At 39.0% G+C, this 22,526-nt stretch overlaps 2 protein-coding genes across 7 annotated transcripts in view; both read left to right on the top strand.

Moving 5' to 3' along the window:
* Positions 1-8,789, top strand: part of LOC103508050 (microspherule protein 1) — a 31,656-nt gene extending 22,867 nt beyond the window's left edge. For 3 of the 6 annotated variants that reach the window (XM_026822776.1, XM_026822773.1, XM_008472581.3), the window contains exons 5-11: positions 778-996; positions 1,966-2,104; positions 2,694-2,820; positions 3,531-3,687; positions 3,999-4,096; positions 4,297-4,414; positions 5,089-5,262. In XM_026822776.1, the coding sequence (XP_026678577.1) occupies positions 778-996; positions 1,966-2,104; positions 2,694-2,820; positions 3,531-3,687; positions 3,999-4,096; positions 4,297-4,414; positions 5,089-5,220 (990 nt within the window). In that variant the 3' untranslated portion in view covers positions 5,221-5,262. Of the gene's footprint in view, positions 1-777; positions 997-1,965; positions 2,105-2,148; positions 2,217-2,693; positions 2,821-3,530; positions 3,688-3,998; positions 4,215-4,296; positions 4,415-5,088; positions 5,263-6,606; positions 6,764-7,385; positions 7,602-8,229 lie in introns of those variants that run through there. The other 3 variants (XM_026822774.1, XM_026822777.1, XM_026822775.1) reach the window with 3 other exon arrangements.
* Positions 8,790-10,253: 1,464 nt separating this feature from the next.
* On the top strand, positions 10,254-21,916 carry LOC108252243 (putative gustatory receptor 28a). The gene is made up of 7 exons (XM_017443586.1): positions 10,254-10,605; positions 17,770-18,035; positions 18,527-18,839; positions 20,025-20,326; positions 21,015-21,083; positions 21,285-21,374; positions 21,854-21,916. Exons 1-7 carry the CDS (start codon positions 10,254-10,256, stop codon positions 21,914-21,916), a joined length of 1,455 nt encoding a protein of 484 aa, XP_017299075.1.
* The last annotated feature ends 610 nt before the right edge of the window (positions 21,917-22,526 follow it).

Here is a 22,526-nt window from a genome sequence, read left to right as displayed (position 1 = left end):
TCGACTGTTCTTCATTTTATTATTTGTAAGATAATGGCCAGTGTTGTTTATTAAATCCACTTTTTTTTTTGATAGATACCACTGAAATACTGAATATTTCAGCATTTCTTGGTAGGGTAGAAAATTCCAGTGAATATTAAGGGGGCTAAATGTGGCATTGTGATATTTTTTAGATAGATACCACTGAAATACTGAATATTTCAGCATTTCTTGGTAGGGTAGAAAATTCCAGTGAATATTAAGGGGGCTAAATATGGCATTGTGAACTGAAATACTGAATATTTCAGCATTTCTTGGTAGGGTAGAAAATTCCAGTGAATATTAAGGGGGCTAAATGTGGCATTGTGATATTGATGATTTTATTGAAAAGGTGAAAATATTTTGAAACCCATTTCACTGGTTCGATAAGCTCACGCCTCACGTAGGTATGTGAATTCGGTTTTGGGTCATATTTTTGCATTTCAAATTGGTTTTCTAGAGGCATTTTACATTTTGCATTTCAAATTGGTTTTCAAAAGCATTTTGCACATCTCTGCTCACTTTGTGGCCCCAAGCCTGAGACGTTTATTCTCAAAAAAAAAAAATGGCCAATGAGATCCGAGAGTTAAACTTGAACCGAGTTTGAACTCACTTTGTGGCCCCCCGGCCTGAGACGTTTATTCTCTTCTATTTTCCGCAGACTAACGACATCAAAGCTGTTCACATCTTCTTATGTTAACCAGCTTGATAGAGGATATCTAATATAATTCTGAGACTTTTATATTCTATTTTCCGCAGACTAACGACATCAAAGCTGTTCACCGCGGTTTGAAGTTCTCGTGCAAGTTCACTTTCAACGAATGTCTCCAGCGCTGGTTCACGTTACTCTACGATCCTAATTTGTCCCGTCTGGCAGTCCAGGGGATGCAGAATCTACACCCGGAGGTGGTACACAATATACAGGCCAAGGCGTTGTTCTCCAATGATGAGGAAGAGCTATTGGGCAGCATTAAGTCGGTAAGTTTTTCTTTGGAAATTTTTTTTGTTTTTGTTTTTAAGCCTGGATATACGCTACGTTTTATTGGCTTTTCCCTGCTCATGTGTAGACGAGTAGCTTGGTGCCGAATGGTGGTAAAACCCCCTTCATTAAAGAACTTGGCAGTTAGGTAAGTTGAAAATGTCGGGATCTTTGATCATTAGGCCTTTTTTGCTCTAGAGCTATTGGGCAGCATTAAGTCGGTAAGTTCTTCTTTGGAACATTTTTTTGTTTTTGTTTTTAAGCCTGGATATACGCTACGTTTTCTTGGCTTTTCCCTGCTTATGTGTAGACGAGTAGCTTGTTGCCGAATGGTGGTAAAACCCCCTTCACTAAAGAACTTGGCAGTTAGGTAAGTTGAAAATGTCGGGATCTTTGATCATTAGGCCATTTTTGCTCTCGCATCTCAATATTTTCCTACAATGTCATTGCTAGCTTCCAAGGCAGTGCCACCCGGAGGTGGTACACAATATACAGGCCAAGGCGTTGTTCTCCAATGATGAGGAAGAGCTATTGGGCAGCATTAAGTCGGTAAGTTCTTCTTTGGAACATTTTTTTGTTTTTGTTTTTAAGCCTGGATATACGCTACGTTTTATTGGCTTTTCCCTGCTTATGTGTAGACGAGTAGCTTGGTGCCGAATGGTGGTAAAACCCCCTTCACTAAAGAACTTGGCAGTTAGGTAAGTTGAAAATGTCGCGATCTTTGTTCATTTGGCCATTTTTGCTCTCGCATCTCAATATTTTCCTACAGTGTCATTGCTAGCTTCCAAGGCAGGACGCAGTTAGGTTTAAAAAAAAAAAAAAAAAAAAAAAAAAAAAAAAAAAAAAAAAAAAAAAAAAAAAAACAACAACAACAACAACAACAACAACAACAACAACAACAACAACAACAAACAAACAAACAAACTGACGTTCTCAAATGTTCACATTATGTATCTTTGTCTTCACAGAATAGCAACCCCACTCTTGATGTATTTGCGGATCTCCTCAAGAAAAACCCATTTGTGTTTCATCGAGGCAGGACTGCCAAAACTTTGATGACTCATTGGACCGCACTCAAGTCTTACTATCTTCTTCCGGATCAGACTGGTGAGTCCTGCTTAGAAAAACCCATTTGTGTTTCATCGAGGCAGGACTGCCAAAACTTTGATGACTCATTGGACCGCACTCAAGTCTTACTATCTTCTTCCCGATCAGACTGGTGAGTCCTGCTTAAAAAAAAAGAAGAGAGAGAATAATAGTGCTTGTAGGAATTTATATTGCTTGAATACAGTTCACTCTATCAATACTTACTTACTTACTTACTTATCCGTGGCTAAGGCTTTGTCGACCACATGTCTGCTGCACACTGTGCCTTCATGCTCTTGACATTGTGCCTATCAATACTCTTGAAGAAAACATTTTCCTTTATTTTTAGTGTGGAGTAAAAAATAAAAAAAAAAAAAAAAAAAAAAAAAAAAAAGAGAGAGAGAGAGAATAATAGTGCTTGTAGGAATTTATATTGCTTGAATTCAGTTCACTCTATCAATACTTACTTATCCGTGGCTAAGGCTTTGTCGACCACATGCCTGCTCCACACTGTGCCTTCATGCTCTTGACATTGTGCCTATCAATACTCTTGAAAAAAACATTTTCCTTTATTTTTAGTGTTTTTTATAATTTTTGTTTTCGGTTTTAGTTCCAGCCTCCACTAGAATGGAGAAGTCACTTCGCAGTTTCAGCGAGTTTGAAGACTCAATTGCTCAGTCGGAGTTGTTGGAGATAAAGGATCCTTTGTCTGAATTCGAAGTGGCTCAGGAGCACAGGTGAGGATTGGAACATTACCTCCATGGTAAATCGTTACATGCCCTTTTAGTATGCCCTTGTACTCGCTTCAAAAAGTTTCACTTTGGCCGGAATTCGAGCCCACAACCTCCGAAAACAAGAGTTGAAAGGTTGAAATAGCTAGAATAATTCCTTTCGTTCCGTTGTCCAGGCGATCGCGTTACCATTCTTCGGTGAACGTTTTGAGCGCTCCCAAAAATTATTTTCTTCTTTGAGAGAAACTTTGAGTGCACTCAACGAACATTACCTCCATGGTAAATCGTTACATGCCCTTTTAGTATGCCCTTGTACTCGCTTCAAAAAGTTTCACTTTGGCCGGAATTCGAACCCACAACCTCCGAAAACAAGAGTTGAAAGGTTGAAATAGCTAGAATAATTCCTTTCGTTCCGTTGTTCAGGCGATCGCGTTACCATTCTTCGGTGAACGTTTTGAGCGCTCTCAAAAATTATTTTCTTCTTTGAGAGAAACTTTGAGTACACTCAACATTTTTTTTTTCTTTTTAATGGAAATTTTACATCAAGGATTGAGAGTAACACCATCTTGGAAAGGGAAAATCATTTCAGTTTCCGAAAGGAAAGTACGACTTTTCATATCAGTAATATTGTAGGAAAATATGGAGACGCGCTTGGGAAAATGGCCTATTAGCTAATTCCTTTGCATTTGTAAACAACAATATTTGTTTGGTTTCAGATTGGAGAAGAAGGAACTGAAGAAGGTGGAAGAGGAGATGAAGAACTGGGCAGTCATAGTAGACCACGTGACTGGCTCTAATACTCCTGAACTAGATAAGCAAACCTATGCTGTGCTGAGAGGCAGAGCTGTACGATACCTCATGAAGTTCAGAGATGTGAGTATACGAGTACTTAAATAGCTGGATCCCTAACAGTACGTAACTATGTCCCAGAATTCCTTTGGAAATCCCCTTGACTTTTGAAAGGTGTAATGGTAGCTAAGGGTTGCCCGGTTTTTTTAATTTTCTTTGAGATACAAGGGGGTCTTACTTGATGAATCGTCAGATTAGAACTAAAGTTGGTTCTGCGTGCTCCGTCGGACATTTGAAAACACCAATAATCTCAGAACTCCAGAATGCAACCATAGCGAGATGTCCACTCTCAAATGGAGGCTGTTATTATAGTTTCCTTCCGTATATTATCACAGGTGACCCTGGGCAGATCCACGGCAGACCATTCCGTAGACATCGACCTATCTCTAGAAGGTCCCGCATGGAAGGTGTCTAGAAGACAAGCTTGTATCAGGATGAGAAACAATGGGGACTTCTTCATTGCCAATGAAGGCAAGAGACCCATCTACGTGGACGGAAGACCCATCATTGCGAGCAACAAGTATAAGCTCAATCACAACTCCATCATTGAGGTAAGATCTCTAATTAAAAAAAAAGTGTTTTTTTTAAGAGGTTTGATAGAGGAAACTGGAACTGCTAAGGTCTTATCGTCAGGATGAGAAACAATGGGGACTTCTTCATTGCCAATGAAGGCAAGAGACCCATCTACGTGGACGGAAGACCCATCATTGCGAGCAACAAATATAAGCTCAATCACAACTCCATCATTGAGGTAAGATCTCTAATTAAAAAAAGTGTTTTTTTTTTTTTGAAGAGGTTTGATAGAGGAAACTGGAACTGCTAAGGTCTTATCGTCACGAAATCGAAGAGAGAAGGAAGACAGGATAGGAGAAAGCCAGCCGTTCTGAGAACCGTATCCCATTAGGATAAAATCCGCCCCGGGCGGGAATCGAACCCGCGGCCTAGCGCTTACAAGGCAGATGCGCTACCAACCAAGCTAACTAGGCTGGCGCTGCCCTTTTTATTTCGTAGCAATGTAACAACTCTTACTTTAATAACATGCGGCCTGTGTCGTAGCATGTCCATCCCGTAGTATGCCTCTCATTTGATGGGAGAATCAGATTTAATTTATTATTTAAAAGCGAGGTTGCGGGTTCGATTCCCACCCGGGGCGAACTCCTGAACAATTAAGGGTGGCTTTCTCCCATCCTGTCCTCTTCTCTATTGGATTTCGGGACGATAAGATGTGAATGGGGAGGTCTGAATGTTGGGAATGCAATTTTTGTGTTTTGTCCCAAAATCACTTCAGAGACTTTAAGATAGGTCCGATTTTGTGCTCCAAAAACTAAAATATACGTTTAACTTTGTTGCTACTTTAGACTGATTACTAATACAAGGCAGCATATGGTTGGCATTTTAATTCAATCATTAACTTGAATGTTTCAGATCGCTGGTTTACATTTCACATTCCTGGTGAACCAAAGCCTTATCCAGTCTCTACGGGCAGATCCCAAAGGTACTACCAGCAGCAGTAGCAGCACTAGTACGGGACCTGTGGCATCTACCTCGACCAACTAACAGTTCCACACCAGATTATGGCGTGGTTATAATATAACCAAACCAATAAAAAACTAAACAGTTACACTGTGAAATCGAATACCAATAAAGAATACAAATATTGGGGATAGTAGTGACAAATATTGGGGAGACATTCAAATAGTGTCTTACTAAACAAGGGTAGACAAAGTCCAAGACATTTGCTACCTCATATTAGTAGTTGGGTCGATTTTCAGTTTAATAGGCTAATGGAAAGTAAGTTGCATCGATCCGACAGTTGAAATACGATGATGGTGCATCTTTTTGGCTGTTCTCCTGAAAATCAAGTAATTTCCGCCTGTGAAATAGTTTTCTTTTCTTTTAAAGAAATTCGATAGAGCGAGCTGTAACAATGGAGGTCTTATCGTCCCGCAATCAAAGAGAGGAGGACATGGTAGGAGAAAGCCAGCATTTGTTTAGGATAAATTTTACACCGGGCGGGAATCGAACCTGGGACCTAGCACGTTGATTTTTACCTAACGTACCTATACTATTTAGAGAAAACCACGTAATTTGCGGGTGTGAAGGAGTGTTCAGTAGCTGATATTTTCAGCGAAAGGGGAGCTTTGATATCCTCCTGACAGTGAGTACCCAATGAAAGAGAGGAAGCATTTGTTATCCTTATTTTAGGACCAGGTTCAGGGATACCTATCTAATATCTATACCGGTAAACTTACAACACTTACGCCATATCTACAGGGTGGGATCCATACATAACTATTTTCAGCAAATAGGTAGGTAGTAGGTATACGAGGGTTCAATTTTCGCCAGGGGTCAATTTTATCCTGAAGGAATAAGGTTCGTTCTCGGAACGGAAATACATTCTCTTTGCTATTTTTATATTCAAATAAATCTACACACCAGCTTGTATCTATCTCATTCATTATTGTCCTTTGAATATGTGGTGACAATGTGACATGTAACTAAAAACTCAGAGAGATACAGGGGGTCTTACTTGATGAATGGTCAGATTAGAACTAAAGTTGGTTCTGCGTACTCCGTCGGACATTTGAAAACACCAATAATCTCAGAACTCCAGACTGCAAGCATAGCGAGATGTCCACTCTCAAATGGAGGCTGTTATCGATTATTGAGATATTGGGAAAATCCTACAATGCTGCAGTCAGCACCAAAGTTGTGACATAATAACACAAAGAAACTGCATTTACATTTTTATTTAATTGAAATTTTACATCAAGGATTGAGAGCAACACTATCTTGGAAAGGGAAAATCATTTCAGTTCCCGGAAGGAAAGTACGACTTTTCATATCAGTAATATTGTAGGAAAATATGGAGACGCGCTTGGAAAAATGGCCTCTTAGCTAATTCCTTTGCATTTGTAAACAACAATATTTGTTTGGTTTCAGATTGGAGAAGAAGGAACTGAAGAAGGTGGAAGAGGAAATGAAGAACTGGGCAGTCATAGTAGACCACGTGACTGGCTCTAATACTCCTGAACTAGACAAGCAAACCTATGCTGTGCTGAGAGGCAGAGCTGTACGATACCTCATGAAGTTCAGAGATGTGAGTATACGAGTACTAATAGCTGGATCCCTAACAGTACGTAACTATGTCCCAGAATTCCTTTGGAAATCCCCTTGACTTTTGAAAGGTGTAACGGTAGCTAAGGGTTGCCCGTTTTTTGGAATTTTCTTTGAGAAAAGGGTCTTGATTTAGGTAGAACTTGACTTGTAAAAATAGAGAGATACAGAATACTCCTGAACTAGATAAGCAAACCTATGCTGTGCTGAGAGGCAGAGCTGTACGATACCTCATGAAGTTCAGAGATGTGAGTATACAAGTACTTAAATAGCTAGTTCCCTAACAGTACGAAACTATGTCCCAGAATTCCTTTGGAAATCCCCTTGACTTTTGAAAGGTGTAACGGTAGCTAAAGGTTGCCCGTTTTTTTGGAATTTTCTTTGAGCAAAGGGTCTTGATTTAGGTAGAACTTGACTTGTAAAAATAGAGAGATACAGGGGGTCTTACTTGATGAATGGTCAGATTAGAACTAAAGTTGGTTCTGCGTACTCCGTCGGACATTTGAAAACACCAATAATCTCAGAACTCCAGACTGCAAGCATAGCGAGATGTCCACTCTCAAATGGAGGCTGTTATCATAGTTTCCTTCCGTATATTATCACAGGTGACCCTGGGCAGATCCACGGCAGACCATTCCGTAGACATCGACCTATCTCTAGAAGGTCCCGCATGGAAGGTGTCTAGAAGACAAGCTTGTATCAGGATGAGAAACAATGGGGACTTCTTCATTGCCAATGAAGGCAAGAGACCCATCTACGTGGACGGAAGACCCATCATTGCGAGCAACAAATATAAGCTCAATCACAACTCCATCATTGAGGTAAGATCTCTAATTAAAAAAAGTGTTTTTTTTTTTTTGAAGAGGTTTGATAGAGGAAACTGGAACTGCTAAGGTCTTATCGTCACGAAATCGAAGAGAGAAGGAAGACAGGATAGGAGAAAGCCAGCCGTTCTGAGAACCGTATCCCATTAGGATAAAATCCGCCCCGGGCGGGAATCGAACCCGCGGCCTAGCGCTTACAAGGCAGATGCGCTACCAACCAAGCTAACTAGGCTGGCGCTGCCCTTTTTATTTCGTAGCAATGTAACAACTCTTACTTTAATAACATGCGGCCTGTGTCGTAGCATGTCCATCCCGTAGTATGCCTCTCATTTGATGGGAGAATCAGATTTAATTTATTATTTAAAAGCGAGGTTGTGGGTTCGATTCCCACCCGGGGTGAACTCCTGAACAATTAAGGATGGCTTTCTCCCATCCTGTCCTCTTCTCTATTGGATTTCGGGACGATGAGATGTGAATGGAGGTCTGAATGTTGGGAAGATAGGTCCGATTTTGTGCTCCAAAAACTAAAATATACGTTTAACTTTGTTGCTACTTTAGACTGATTACTAATACAAGGCAGCATATGGTTGGCATTTTAATTCAATCATTAACTTGAATGTTTCAGATCGCTGGTTTACATTTCACATTCCTGGTGAACCAAAGCCTTATCCAGTCTCTACGGGCAGATCCCAAAGGTACTACCAGCAGCAGTAGCAGCACTAGTACGGGACCTGTGGCATCTACCTCGACCAACTAACAGTTCCACACCAGATTATGGCGTGGTTATAATATAACCAAACCAATAAAAAACTAAACAGTTACACTGTGAAATCGAATACCAATAAAGAATACAAATATTGGGGATAGTAGTGACAAATATTGGGGAGACATTCAAATAGTGTCTTACTAAACAAGGGTAGACAAAGTCCAAGACATTTGCTACCTCATATTAGTAGTTGGGTCGATTTTCAGTTTAATAGGCTAATGGAAAGTAAGTTGCATCGATCCGACAGTTGAAATACGTACTGTCAATGTCAATGAGCTATTCACACTGGAATAATAATTGGGAAATATATTCAAGTACCACTTCAAGTTCAGTTACACATTCAATTATTTTATACATTGAGGAGTTTATTCTATAGAGGAAAAGAAAAAGTTGTGCTGTCTTGTATCTACCTATGGACATGTATTTTGTATGTATTACTTGAGCACTCTTATGTAGGTTGTCTCGAAACTAGAACCTCATTTTCCATTGTAACAAAAAGTTTAAAAATAAACAAAGAAGTATGTATTACTTGAGCACTCTTATGTAGGTTGTCTCGAAACTAGAACCTCATTTTCCATTGTAACAAAAAGTTTAAAAATAAACAAAGACCTTATTCGAATAAAATTGAGTTGACTTCAATTTCTATTAGTTAATGAAAGGTAGCAAGCACCAAACGACGTAAGTTCCGGCTAGAAAAAGTTGTACCATTAACTGTTTGTTAATTTTTGCTGCGCAATGAATGAAAAGTGCACAATTCGTGAAATGTCCCTTCAGAAATAGGTCCCACATAGATATTCAATAGAAAAGAATAATTTCTCTTTATCTTCCCTCCCAGGATAGGACTAAAAATTCCTTTCGTTCTGGATTTTAGACAACGCAATGTCTGAAAAATAATAATAATTAGATACCTTCTCTAATTAATGAAAATTACATAAACAAACAAAACAGTTGGCAAAGAAAGGTTCGAAAATCGTAAAACCATGAGGAATGAAAAGTGCACAATTCGTGAAATGTCCCTTCAGAAATAGGTCCCACATAGATATTCAATAGAAAAGAATAATTTCTCTTTATCTCCCCTCCCAGGATAGAACTAAAAATTCCTTTCGTTTTGGATTTTAGACAACGCAATATCTGAAAAATACCTAATAATAATTAGATACCTATACCTTCTCTAATTAATGAAAATTACATAAACAAACAAAACAGTTGGCAAAGAAAGGTTCGAAAATCCTAAAATCATGAGGAGAGCACCCAGCCCTGCGTCCACATTTCACATTATCAAAGGCTTTCTTCTCATCTACTCAGCTTTAAGAGCAATTTTGCAATGAAATTACATTTCCTTCAAAAATCACTAGATTTTGACCTCAAATCACTAAATCACTAGATTTGTTAACAATTCACTAAATTTAGTGAAAAATCACTTGTAAAACCATGAGAAGAGCACCCAGCCCTGCGTCCACATTTCAAATTATCAAAGGCTTTCTTCTCATCTATAAAGTCCTCGGTCTCTTCCCTCTCTCTCTACAACCTCAAGATCACTACGCCCGGGGTATGGTATCTCTTGTATACTCCTGGGTGACTACTGCTCTAGTGGCCTCTGCCATGTACCTATCCTCTATAAAGTCCTCGGTCTCTTCCCCCTCTCTCTACAACCTCAAGATCACTACGCCCGGGGTATGGTATCTCTTGTATACTCCTGGGTAACTACTGCTCTAGTGGCCTCTGCCATGTACCTGTCTACTACTTCCTAACCAATACTTTCCTGGACACCCTGTCTAGATGCAATAGTTTACCCATTATTTCTCGAATGTTATTCGAAAGAAAAAAGATAAGGATTATCACCTAGGTACCAATCTCGCTAGGTATTACACTGGAGATACCTGATGCCTCTGTTATTGTTCAAAAAGTACTTTACTTTAGGGTACCTATCCATTGTCAAGCGAAGCTGGGCTGTCCTCAGCAAGATAGACTCCTCGCTACCAACTCTCATGGGATATCTCGAACAGACCGCTCTGTTTATAACCATCTTCATCATTTTCTACAAGAGTCTGACCAATTTGTCCACGCAGTTGAGACTGATTATTCTCAATCTACTGCATGTGGACAGCTATCTGTTGCGAGTTCATAGGAATGCGAATCAAATCGACCAGGCGACTAGTAAAGTTGTGCGAAAGTTTTTCACGTTTGTCTCTGTGCTTGAGAAGAGACCTGTTGGAAAGGATCTTCACACCAAAGGTGTCCGATGGAGCCTTAATCCTTTCTCTTCTAGGGTCTCTCGTGATCCAGTTTATCCTTCGTTGAGCATTGAAATACATTCCGTGTCGCAGATTTTAGAGATAAACTCGTTTTTTGTCCAATCCTTTCTCGCATTAAAAACACTCGAGAGCTGAAGAAAATCCTTTGCTCTTTCAGTTTTGGTAAACGAAAGAATGTAGGTACTTGTACTTAATAATGATTATTAGACTAGCAAAAACTACTTATAACAGAGATATCGTTACCTACCTATTAGTATGAATATCCGGCCCCCCCAAGTTCTGACAAAATACTAGATAGGTACCTACCTATCTCAATACCTATGATTTTGGTGCTTCATGGAGCCTCAAGACAAGACAAAAATGAAATATGGACACAGTAGTCATTTTTAGAGATTTCTTTAAAATCAGTAGGTACCTACCTACAATCATCAGCCAAGTCATCACCTTTAAATAATTTCTCTAAAATTACAATACCTTTGTTAGAAGGTACGTGGGATAAATACATAATTATCATATCCACACAGATGCTAACAAAATTTTCTATTTAGCCGAAAGTGTGAAGTGTCGTCGTGTGGAAGAATAAATACCTACTCGATTAATTTTCAATTCAACAGAGGAACCTAATATAGGTATGAATCAGAAATTGAATGAGTCAAAATGAGCAAATGAAGTAGGTGTCGGTAATTCGGTATCCAATAGGTATGTACCTAAAGAACCTTTTCCTTCAGCTTTATTCAAGAATTTCAATTTTGTATTTGAGCAAGTAGGTAGAATGGAAGAAAAATAATTTACCAATTCAAAAAATGGTAGGTTACAAATACATTCAGAAATGCTCATAACTAACAAGAGAGAGTTCTTTCGTTTTTTTTTTTTACAAATACAACAATAAAGTATTATAAAAACTTCTCCAAGTAAAGGGCCTTCACTTTTATTTCCATTTATTTTTCTGAATGAAGGAATGGTATCAAATTAAAGATAGTTCGGTAGGCACCTATTCTAAGTTACACCGATATTACATCGGGTGTGAAAATCGTAGGTACCTTCGCACATATACCGGGTTGGCGAACAAAATCAAGGAAGGCTCTTTAGATGTTTCTGAGGTTCAAGTGTACAAAAATAGGAATTTTAGGTTAAAATGATCTTTTGCAGAGATTTCAGGCACAGGTCCTTGACACTGAGTAAAATCCGGCAATAAAACCATACAGTCACCCGTCTAGTTACATGACAAGCTCAGTGATGCTTGAATCCATTGATCTGCTGCCAATATGCACAAAGTTAGAGAGCCGATTTTCATCCTGATTTTTTTCCCCCAAAAGCTAATATAATTATATAAGGCAGGTCTTATCTTTAGTGAAGAAGGTTTTACCATCCATTTGGCGACAACCTACTCACCTACTTACATATGTACTCCTAACCGAGTCTGAGTGGGCCCGGGCAAATCCAACAGCACATTTTCCCCTTTTACTGGGTATCCTATTTTTGGTTGGGTGGAAGAGCTCACTGTGTGAGGATCCTGCCATAAAGCCTTGAAAAAAAAAAAATCATTATCACTCAAGTTCTTCATCACCCGGTATGTCCAGAAAGATTTCCTATTGGGTTCCTTGTTTATTGTTATTTATTGAGCATTTAAGTTAATATTAGTCAAAATTATAAAGCAATAAATATTTCTTTTTTCATATCAAAGGAATTTTTTTCTAAAAGGTGAAGAATGGCGGAGATCTTTATGTAAAGATCACACCTGGTTATGGTTGATATTCTCTCAAAATTTGAGATATTTAGTTAATATTATATGAAGTCCGTAAGTACCTATAAGTAAGTACCTATACTCTTATACGTGATGGGTGCGCCTGCCCCTTTTTTGAACCTCTTTAGGGAGCTGTTTATTTGACACTTATATGTATACGTGATGGGTGCGCCTGCCCCTTTTTTGAACCTCTTTAGGGAGCTGTTTATTTGACACTTATATGTATTAGATACGACTGATTCGAGATTAGGGCCGAAGAATTGGCTGACCTATGGATCACCCTAAAATACGTATCGCTGCAAAGCGATATCGACAGTGCACCAGTTGCGGATAATACGGATCACTGGTGTTAAATAACCTGGCTAATCGCATGGTTGGTATCCATCTGGGCAATCGTGTCCTGCTGGGTTTTCCCGACCCCACTCAGGCAATATGTACATTGTACATAGGCTGGATGAGGCGGATAACTTGTCGTTGAATGGATTCGAGATTAGGGCCGAAGAATTGGCTGACCTATGGATCACCCTAAAATACGTATCGCTGCAAAGCGATATCGACAGTGCACCAGTTACGGATAATACAGATCACTGATGTTAAATAACCTGGCTAATCGCATGGTTGGTATCCATCTGGGCAATCGTGTCCTGCTGGCTTTTCCCGACCCCAATCAGGCAATATGTACATAGGCTGGATGAGGCGACCCCACTCAGGCAATATGTACATAGGCTGGATGAGGCGGATAACTTGTCGTTAAATGAAGGGTTAGGTAAGACCCCCGTCACTAAAAAAACCTGAGGAGTTAGTATCTCCTTCAAGAGACATTGAAAAGAATAGAGAGAAGAAACGTTTCGTGTGAAAGTCTTAATATGGACTGAATTTATTCTCGAAAACGAAATCGAAATCTTCACAAAAATATGTGGCTGAAAACTCCCGCCACAAACCTTAGCAGTTATATCTATACCATGTGACGTCAATCTTATTAAAAAACTAGTATAGCTCGCTATACTGTGGTAATAGAAAGTAATAAAAATAATAATAAAAAATCCATGTAGCTGTTGGTAAGAGAAACAGACACACTTGTTGAAACCGTTACGACAGGTAACTGTTCCCAAGAATCCCGGCATTTCCATAATTCCCAGAGGAAGTGCTTGCAACGAATTTTTCATCAGAGACACTGTTTTCGTAATATCATAAAGTATACGCCCACTTCAGCTCTTCAGTTGAATGAGAAATGTCGTTACGGGTAGGATTTCACAAGGAAGTAGGGCGCGGAGTAAGGGTTACTCTGAGATGAGGACAAGATGAGTGTGATTCCGATAAGGTCTCATCATAACATCATACGTGTGCTTTATTGTTATTATTATCATTAAGAGGTTTGATAGAGGAACTGAGGTTTGTCGTCCCGAAATCGAAGAGAAAATTAAGGACAGGATAGGAGAACGAATCTCAGACAGTTTCGTAATCTGGATGATAGTGAAATTTCGTATTCTGAATTTCCTGGGGAGATATTACGTACATCTTAATACAAGGGAAATGGCTACCTACTCGGAGTACTGAGAAAAATTTTCATCTCCTGTATAACAGCCTAAAAATGACGGATTAACATTAACTAAAAATAAAAAAAATAATCCATCTTTTGATTGAAAAATAATCCTTCTTCTGATTGAAAAATAATCCATCTTCTGATTGAAAAATAATCCATCTTCTGAATGAAATTTTTCGAATGTATTTCATCGGATTTTTAGGTTTTTTTTTTTAAAGATTGGTACGAGTAAACTTTTTTCCATTATTATAACGAGACAGTTTCGTAATCTGGATGATAGTGAAATTTCGTATTCTGAATTTCCTGGGGAGATATTACGTACATCTTAATACAAGGGAAATGGATACCTACTCGGAGTACTGAGAAAAAATTTCATCTCCTGAATAACAGCCTAAAAATGACGGATTAACATTAACTAAAAATAAAAAAATAATCCATCTTCTGATTGAAAAATAATCCATCTTCTGAATGAAATTTTTCGAATGTATTTCATCGGATTTTTAGGGCTTTTTTTAAAGATTGGTACGAGTAAACTTTTTTCCATTATTATAACGGTCCTTACTGTTTGATTTCAGATCAGAAAACCACTCATGGAAAAGAAAAGGAGAGCCCGAATCAACCAGAGCTTAGAAGAACTCAAACAACTTATCCTGGACGCTAACAAAGAGGTAAGTATCACAGTTGAAATACTGCTCGTTAATAAATGTCTGTGGAAGGTTAGTATTATTTTAATTTCATTACTAGGTAAACAAACAAATCTCATGTAAATCCCTTCTTATCATAAAGCGAGCTGTAACAATGGAGGTCTTATCGTCCCGCAATCAAAGAGAGGAGGACATGGTAGGAGAAAGCCAGCATTTGTTTAGGATAAAGTTTACACCGGGCGGGAATCGAACCTGGGACCTAGCACGTTGATTTTTACCTAACGTACACTATTAAATTTAGAGAAAATCACGTAGATTGCGGGTGTGAAGGAGTGTTCAGTAGCTGATATTTTCAGCGAAAGGGGAGCTTCAATATCCTGCTGACAGTGAGTACCCAATGAAAGAGAGGAAGCATTTGTTATCCTTATTTTAGAACCAGGTTCAGGTATACCTACCTAATATCTATACCGGTAAACTTACAACACTTACATCATATCTACAGGGTGGGATCCATACATAACTATTTTCAGCAAATAGCAAATAGGTTCGAGGGCCGCCTGTCACGCGGGAGACCGGGGTTCGATTCCCCGCCGGGGAGATTTTTTTTGTTACTTATACTTACGACAAGAACTGTGTTTTTTAAGGAGTCCAAGGTGATGCAAAGGTTCCTGTACAAAAGTTGGTCTCTGGTAGAAAGAAACATTCCTAGACCTAGATGTTAGGTACAAATCCGGGTGCAGAGTACAAATGCTTAAATTCGTTCTCGGAACGGAAATACATTCTCTTTGCTATTTTTATAGTCAAATAAATCTACACACCAGTTTGTATCTATCTCATTCATTATTGTCCTTCGAATATGTGGTGACATGTAACTAAAAACTCATAAGGTTTTTTCAAATGTCCCTCCAATGCATAATGTCTAGGAAGTGCTAGTGATCCCCGAAAGGTATAATCAAGGAGACTCCTTTTTTGGACCAACACGAGCTATAGGTAAATTCCGTACTAGGTAGGGTTACTACTTCCTAACCAATACTTTCCTGGACACCCTGTCTAGATGCAATAGTTTACCCATTATTTCTCGAATGTTATTCGAAAGAAAGCACCTTCATATCCACAGAGCACAATACTTTTGCTCCGGAGAGTTCATTTATTTCTCCAATTTTCTCCAACAAAAGATCCTCCAGGTTGTTTTGTTTTCTTCTGAATGAACCGGAAATTCATTCAAAATGCTCAAAGGTTTCTCAGGTACGTTACTGTGTGTGTTATTGGTAAAAAATAGACAAATATAACTCTCCTCATTCATGAAGCACTTGTATTCTGAAAGAAATGTAGTTTATTAAAATGCGTTTCCAGGGGCGAAGTCATAGGAGGTGGAGAAGTTATCAAGAGTGAAAAGTTTGAAAGGAAAGTGTTCATATTTTATAGGTCAGCCTAGTTAGCGTGGGAGGGCGTCTGCCTTGTAAGCGGGTTCGATTCGCGTCCGGGGCGAACTTTGTTCGTTTTCGGAAAGGCTGGCTTTCTTCTATTTTGTCCGCCTTTTTTCTTAGGATTTTGAACAATCTCAGTTTTCTTCAATCAGTAAATTCGTAAAAATAAAATGAAAATAAAAATATAAATCTAATAATGATAAACTGGTGGTAAAGTGTAAAAGGTAAAAGACCGGAATTCTATTAAGGGTCAGGACCTTGTTTTTCACGAGACGTATTCCCCGTCCCTAAAAACGTTCCTCATTATTTGTAAAATGGGCGGGACAACTATCTGTACTATTCAATCGACTCATTCATTCATAAAATCGAAATCCAATCGTTCGATCATGAGTATTTGAAATGGTCTTTTTACAAACAAATCTTGCATTGTATCCGAAAGATTCATAGAATTTTCATAATGTGAAAATTTCTACTATAGACTTCTTCGTCTTTTGTTTGACCATTGACTTTTTTCTATGGGTTGGGGTCTTCTAGGTATACAAGTACCAGAGTCAATGAAATACTCTTTTGACCAAAAAACCTTTTCCTTCAGCTTTATTCAAGAATTTCAATTTTGTATTTTTGAGCAAGTAGAATGGAAGAAAAATAATCTACCAATTCAAAAAATGGTAGGTTACAAATACATTCAGAAATGCTCATAACTAACAAGAGAGAGTTCTTTCGTTTTTTTTTTTTACAAATACAACAATAAAGTATTATAAAAACTTCTCCAAGTAAAGGGCCTTCACTATTATTTCCATTTATTTTTCTGAATGAAGGAATGATATCAAATTAAAGATAGTTCGGTAGGCACCTATTCTAAGTTACACCGATATTACATCGGGTGTGAAAATCGTAGGTACCTTCGCACTTAAACCGGGTTGGCGAACAAAATCAAGGAAGGCCTTTAGAATCTTTAGATGTTTCTGAGGTTCAAGTGTAGAAAAATAGGAATTTTAGGTTAAAATGATCTTTTGCAGAGATTTCAGGCACAGGTCCTTGACACTGAGTAAAATCCGGGAATAAAACCATACAGTCACCCGTCCAGTTACGTGACAAGCTCAGTGATGCTTGAATCCATTGATCTGTTGCCAATAGAGGTCCTTGACACTGAGTAAAATCCGGCAATAAAACCATACAGTCACCCGTCCAGTTACGTGACAAGCTCAGTGATGCTTGAATCCATTGATCTGCTGCCAATAGGCACAAAGTTAGAGAGCCGATTTTCATCCTGATTTTTTTCCCCCAAAAACTAATATAAGGAAGGGTCGTCTTATCTTTTTATTTTCTTTTTACAAATTTATAGATGTTTTATTTTACAGCCAAGGTTTATAACAGATCTTATCTTTAGTGAAGAAGGTTTTACCATCCATTTGGCGACAACCTACTCGCCTAGTTATGTACTCCTAACCCAGTCTGAGTGGGCCCGGGAAAATCCAACAGCACATTTTCCCCTTTTACTGGGTATTCTATTTTTGGTTGGGTGGAAGAGCTCACTATGTGAGAATCCTGCCATAAAGCCTTAAAAAAAAATCATTATCACTCAAATTCTACATCACCCGGTATGTCCAGAAAGATTTCCTATTATGTTTTGTTCTCATCGTGATAGTGACGTCATCTGTGGATACAAGCTCAGAGGTAAAATCAAAATATGTCTTCCTGAATCAGTAGGTAACTAGGTACCTTTCTCAGTGGTCAGTAAAAGAATTTTAGCCTAAGGTTATGTAATTGGTCTTATTGGGCCCAGTTTCATTGACTTCCTGGACTGTCATGGGATATCTCGAACAGACCGCTCTGTTTATAACCATCTTCATCATTTTCTACAAGAGTCTGACCAATTTGTCCACGCAGTTGAGGCTGATCATTCTCAATCTACTGCATGTGGACAGCTATCTGTTGCGAGTTCATAGGAATGCGGATCAAATCGACCAGGCGACTAGTAAAGTTGTGCGGAAGTTTTTCACTTTTGTCTCTGTATATTTGGTGTCCAACTGTTTGTTCTTCATTTACAAGGTGTGTATAAGTGATGGGTATTCGGTGGTGTTACTGTTCCCTCTATCAAACCTCTTGAAGAAGAAGAAACTTGTCTCATCAAGGATTACTTGATACAGAGGGTATTCTGTGTTTTCTCTTTACATTACATTACACGTCTCTGTGTATTTGGTGTCCAACTGTTTGTTCTTCATTTACAAGGTGTGTATAAGTGATGGGTATTCGGTGGTGTTACTGTTCCCTCCATCAAACCTCTTGAAGAAGAAACTTGTCTCATCAAGGATTACTTGATACAGATGGTATTCTGTGTTTTCTCTTTACATTACATTACACTAAAATGGGGCTTTTCTGACGAAATTCCTGTGTGCGGAGTCCAGTATGTAGGACTATTGCACCCATCTTGACTATTGTGTACATTACACTGAAATGGGGCTTTTCTGACGAAATTCCTGTGTGCGGAGTCCAGTATGTAGGACTATTGCACCCATCTTGACTATTGTATTTTCTCTTAGGCCAAAGCAAGTCCGCAGAAGTACTGGATCACGGTAGTAGTGTACATGCAGTATTTCCTAGTGTTTATCATTGTTCTGGAATACTACACGGTGCTCAAGTTGATTCAGTCCCGACTGGTGCTGCTGAATGAAGCCATTGAGAAGCTGCTGTACTACCGCACTGTTAATATGGACGCTACTCAGCAATTCTACTACACGGTGCTCAAGTTGATTCAGTCCCGACTGGTGCTGCTGAATGAAGCCATTGAGAAGCTGCTGTACTACCGCACTGTTAATAATATGGACGCTACACAGCAGTTTCATATGGACCATAGTAAGTACCAAAAGAATCGAACCTGTAAGGAGTTCCAGAGCTTTAGGGTTATAGGATTTTTCAAAGTTCCTTCCTATTCGGTGCCAGCCTTGATCCTAGTTAGCTTGGATGTTAGCACGCGTGGATGAAAGCGCTAGGTCGCAGGTCAACACTAATAATAATTTTATCCTATTCCGTAACATCGCTAATTTGTGTCTGAAAATCATTTTCTATTTTATTTGAATACATTGTCAAGGTAGGTACCCCTACCATGTCGTAATTGTCTTACCTACAAGCTACAAGGTTGGAAAATTGAGTTGTGATCTCCAAACATAGTCGACCGAGGCAGTGTGGACGGTTCAGTCGACATCGATCGATGGCCGGCCGACTATAATACATATGGACCATAGTAAGTACCAAAAGAATCGAACCTGTAAGGAGTTCCAGAGCTTTAGGGTTATAGGATTTTTTAAAGTTCCTTCCTATTCGGTGCCAGCCTTGAGCCTAGTTAGCTTGAATGTTAGCACGCGTGGATGAAAGCGCTAGGTCGCAGGTCAACACTAATACGAATTTTATCCTATTCCGTACCATCGCTAATTTGTGTCTGAAAATGATTTTCTATTTTATTTGAATACATTGTCAAGGTAGGTACCCCTACCATGTCTTAATTGTCTTACCTATAAGGTTGGAACCTTGAGTTGTGATGTCCAAACATAGTCGACCGAGGCAGTGTGGACAGTTCAGTCGACATCGATCGATGGCCGGCCATATGGACCATAGTAAGTACCAAAAGAATCGAACCTGTAAGGAGTTCCAGAGCTTTAGGGTTATAGGATTTTTTAAAGTTCCTTCCTGTTCGGTGCCAGCCTTGAGCCTAGTTAGCTTGGATGTTAGCACGCGTGGATGAAAGCGCTAGGTCGCAGGTCAACACTAATACGAATTTTATCCTATTCCGTACCATCGCTGATTTGTGTCTGAAAATGATTTTCCATTTTATTTGAATACATTGTCAAGTTAGGTACCCCTACCATGTCTGTCTTAATTGTCTTACCTACAAGGTTGGAACCTTGAGTTGTGATGTCCAAACATAGTCGACCGAGGCAGTGTGGACGGTTCAGTCGACATCGATCGATGGCCGGTCGACTATGTGTGGACACACCTTTACATTTAACATTACGAGTAAGTTGAGTACCCCATCCCCCACAGGAAGTCATGTGTCCCAACTGATAGAAATCAAGGGTCAAATGGAAGTCCTGCATCAAGTCTACTTCGACATGGTGGACAACTGCACCAACATGAACCAGAACTTTGCCTTGCTTCTTCTCTTCATTATCACGACTACTTTCCTGGGTACTACCACTCTGGTGTTTGTTATGTCCAATATCATCCTGGCCTCGCTAAAAGGCTCGGAGATTGGGGCGATCATCTTCTACTTGTCCTATTGGTTGGGCATACGATGTTTTGTTCTCATCGTGATAGTGACGTCATCTGTGGATACAAGCTCAGAGGTAAAATCAAAATATGTCTTCCTGAATCAGTAGGTAACTAGGTACCTACCTACTCGCGTATTTCCGGGGTGATCTGTTTCCTATACTGTGTGGTCTGACGCTTTGGAGGTTTTAGTTGGTAGGCACTGGTAGGGCTAGGAAGTAGGGCCAGCAGGCGAATGCAGTGAGGACAACATAATATGGCGGGAACCTATTGTTAGTTATTCGCACTGTAGCAAAGGGCCTCTCCTGTTTACATTTTGTTCAAAGTATAGGTACCTAACATAATTGCCCCTGATCGTACTTACTACTTAAGTATACCTAAATCATGTTTTGTTCTCATCGTGATAGTGACGTCATCTGTGGATACAAGCTCAGAGGTAAAATCAAAATATGTCTTCCTGAATCAGTAGGTACCTACCTACCTACTCGCGTATTTCCGGGGTGATCTGTTTCCTATACTGTGTAGTCTGATGCTTTGGAGGTTTTAGTTGGTAGGCACTGGTAGGACTAGGAAGTAGGGCCAGCAGGCGAATGCAGTGAGGCCAACATAATATGGTGGGAACCTATTGTTAGTTATTCGCACTGTAGCAAAGGGCCTCTCCTCTTTACATTTTGTTCAAAGTATAGGTACCTAACATAATTGTCCCTGATCGTACTTACCTACTACTTAAGTATACCTATATCTATAATTGCTCCACTATTTCAGGCATCCAAAGCAAGACGACTAGCTCACCGACTACTTATTGAGGATAATCTACCAGAAATTCTTGATGATGTAAGTTTACATATTTAGAATATTTAGATGCATACCTAAATTTTTTTTTTTTTTTTTGACCGAATAGTCATAATCATAAGTCATCTGTAACTCCCTGGAACATTCTTCGAGAGAAGGCTATAAAAGGCCGTTCCGGGTAACTTTTGGCTAAATTCAGTACCCAAAACGATTCGGAACAGAATATAATTTTCTCTATTTCAGGTAACCCTGTTTGCAAATCGACTCCACAGCCGGAAAGTTCAGTTTACAGCTTGCGGATTTTTCCCGCTGGATTTTACGTTACTCTACAATGTGAGTTCTTCTTATTAAGGACCTATAATAAATATTAGCAGGTATTACTATTATTGGAATCATTTGAATTTATTAATTTGGCACTAAGATTTCATTGGAAATCATGCGCATCCACTAAAACTATTGATTCTTTTCTCACTCAGTCTCCTCCAATCCTACTTCTACAATCAGAAAATTTGGCACATCCACTAATTTTTTCAACTGAGATTTCTTTTTGAAGAAAGCAGTACATTTAGAACATCCACAAATATTCCTCTTTGGAGATCAAGAAATCAGTGCACTTGATACATCCACTAATGATTTCCAACTGCAATTTCTCCTTGGCGCCATGTACTCGTATAGGTAGGTATATGATTTCAGATCAAGAAGGAGATCAGTGCGTTTGACACATCCACTAATTTTTCCAACTAAGATTTCTTTTTGAAGAAATCAGTGCACTTGCCACATCCACTAATAATTTATCTTTGCTATCGTTCCAGATAATCGGCGCCACTACTACCTATTGGATAATCCTCATTCAGTTTCAACTACAAACAACTTAATCAGGTGATTCGGAACATATCGAATAAAATCATCTAAATTTTAGTAGGCACCTGGGTAAAAGTTATCTTGAAAGAACGGCTATGCCTTGGTCGCGGATTCAATTGCCGTCCGAGGCAAACTTTATTCTTTAACTAACATAATTATACACATAGGGTTCGTTATCCTTTCATCCTTTACTCTTCAATTTCCAGACGAAAAGTAGGTGCTATACAAGTATGTTTTGCATGTTTACCACGGAATTCAGGTCTTCTATCCCAATTTTATTAGATAAAAGATCTCTTTCTGCCTGGAGAGGCCTGTAGTAGTAGAAAAGCTGATACTTTTACACCTTTACGTGTCTTGCACGAGATTAATGACAGTAATCCTTGGTTACATTTTTGGGATTTCTAGGTATAGGTTCCTCCTTTACTCTTCAATTTCCAGACGAAAAGTAGGTGCTATACAAGTACGTTTTGCAAGTTTACCACGGAATCCAGGTCTTCTATCCCAATTTTATTAGATAAAAGATCTCTTTCTGCCTGGAGAGGCCTGTTATAGTAGTAGAAAAGATGATACTTTTACACCTTTACGTGTCTTGCACGAGATTAATCACAATGACAGTAATCCCTG

Source organism: Diaphorina citri, unplaced genomic scaffold (genome assembly GCF_000475195.1).
Source record: "Diaphorina citri unplaced genomic scaffold, Diaci psyllid genome assembly version 1.1 scaffold363, whole genome shotgun sequence".
Classification (NCBI taxonomy): Eukaryota; Metazoa; Arthropoda; class Insecta; order Hemiptera; family Psyllidae; genus Diaphorina; species Diaphorina citri.
Note: the sequence above shows the minus strand (reverse complement) of the source record. Positions and strands in the feature narration are given on the sequence as shown.

Coding starts and splice junctions, on each gene's coding strand:
- LOC108252243 (XM_017443586.1), top strand. CDS start 10,254: ATGCCTCTGTTATTGTTCAAAAAGTACTTTACTTTAGGGTACCTATCC. Junction 10,606..17,769: donor AAAGGATCTTCACACCAAAG/GTGTCCGATGGA, acceptor TATTGGGCCCAG/TTTCATTGACTTCCTGGACT. Junction 21,084..21,284: donor TACCAGAAATTCTTGATGAT/GTAAGTTTACAT, acceptor TCTCTATTTCAG/GTAACCCTGTTTGCAAATCG.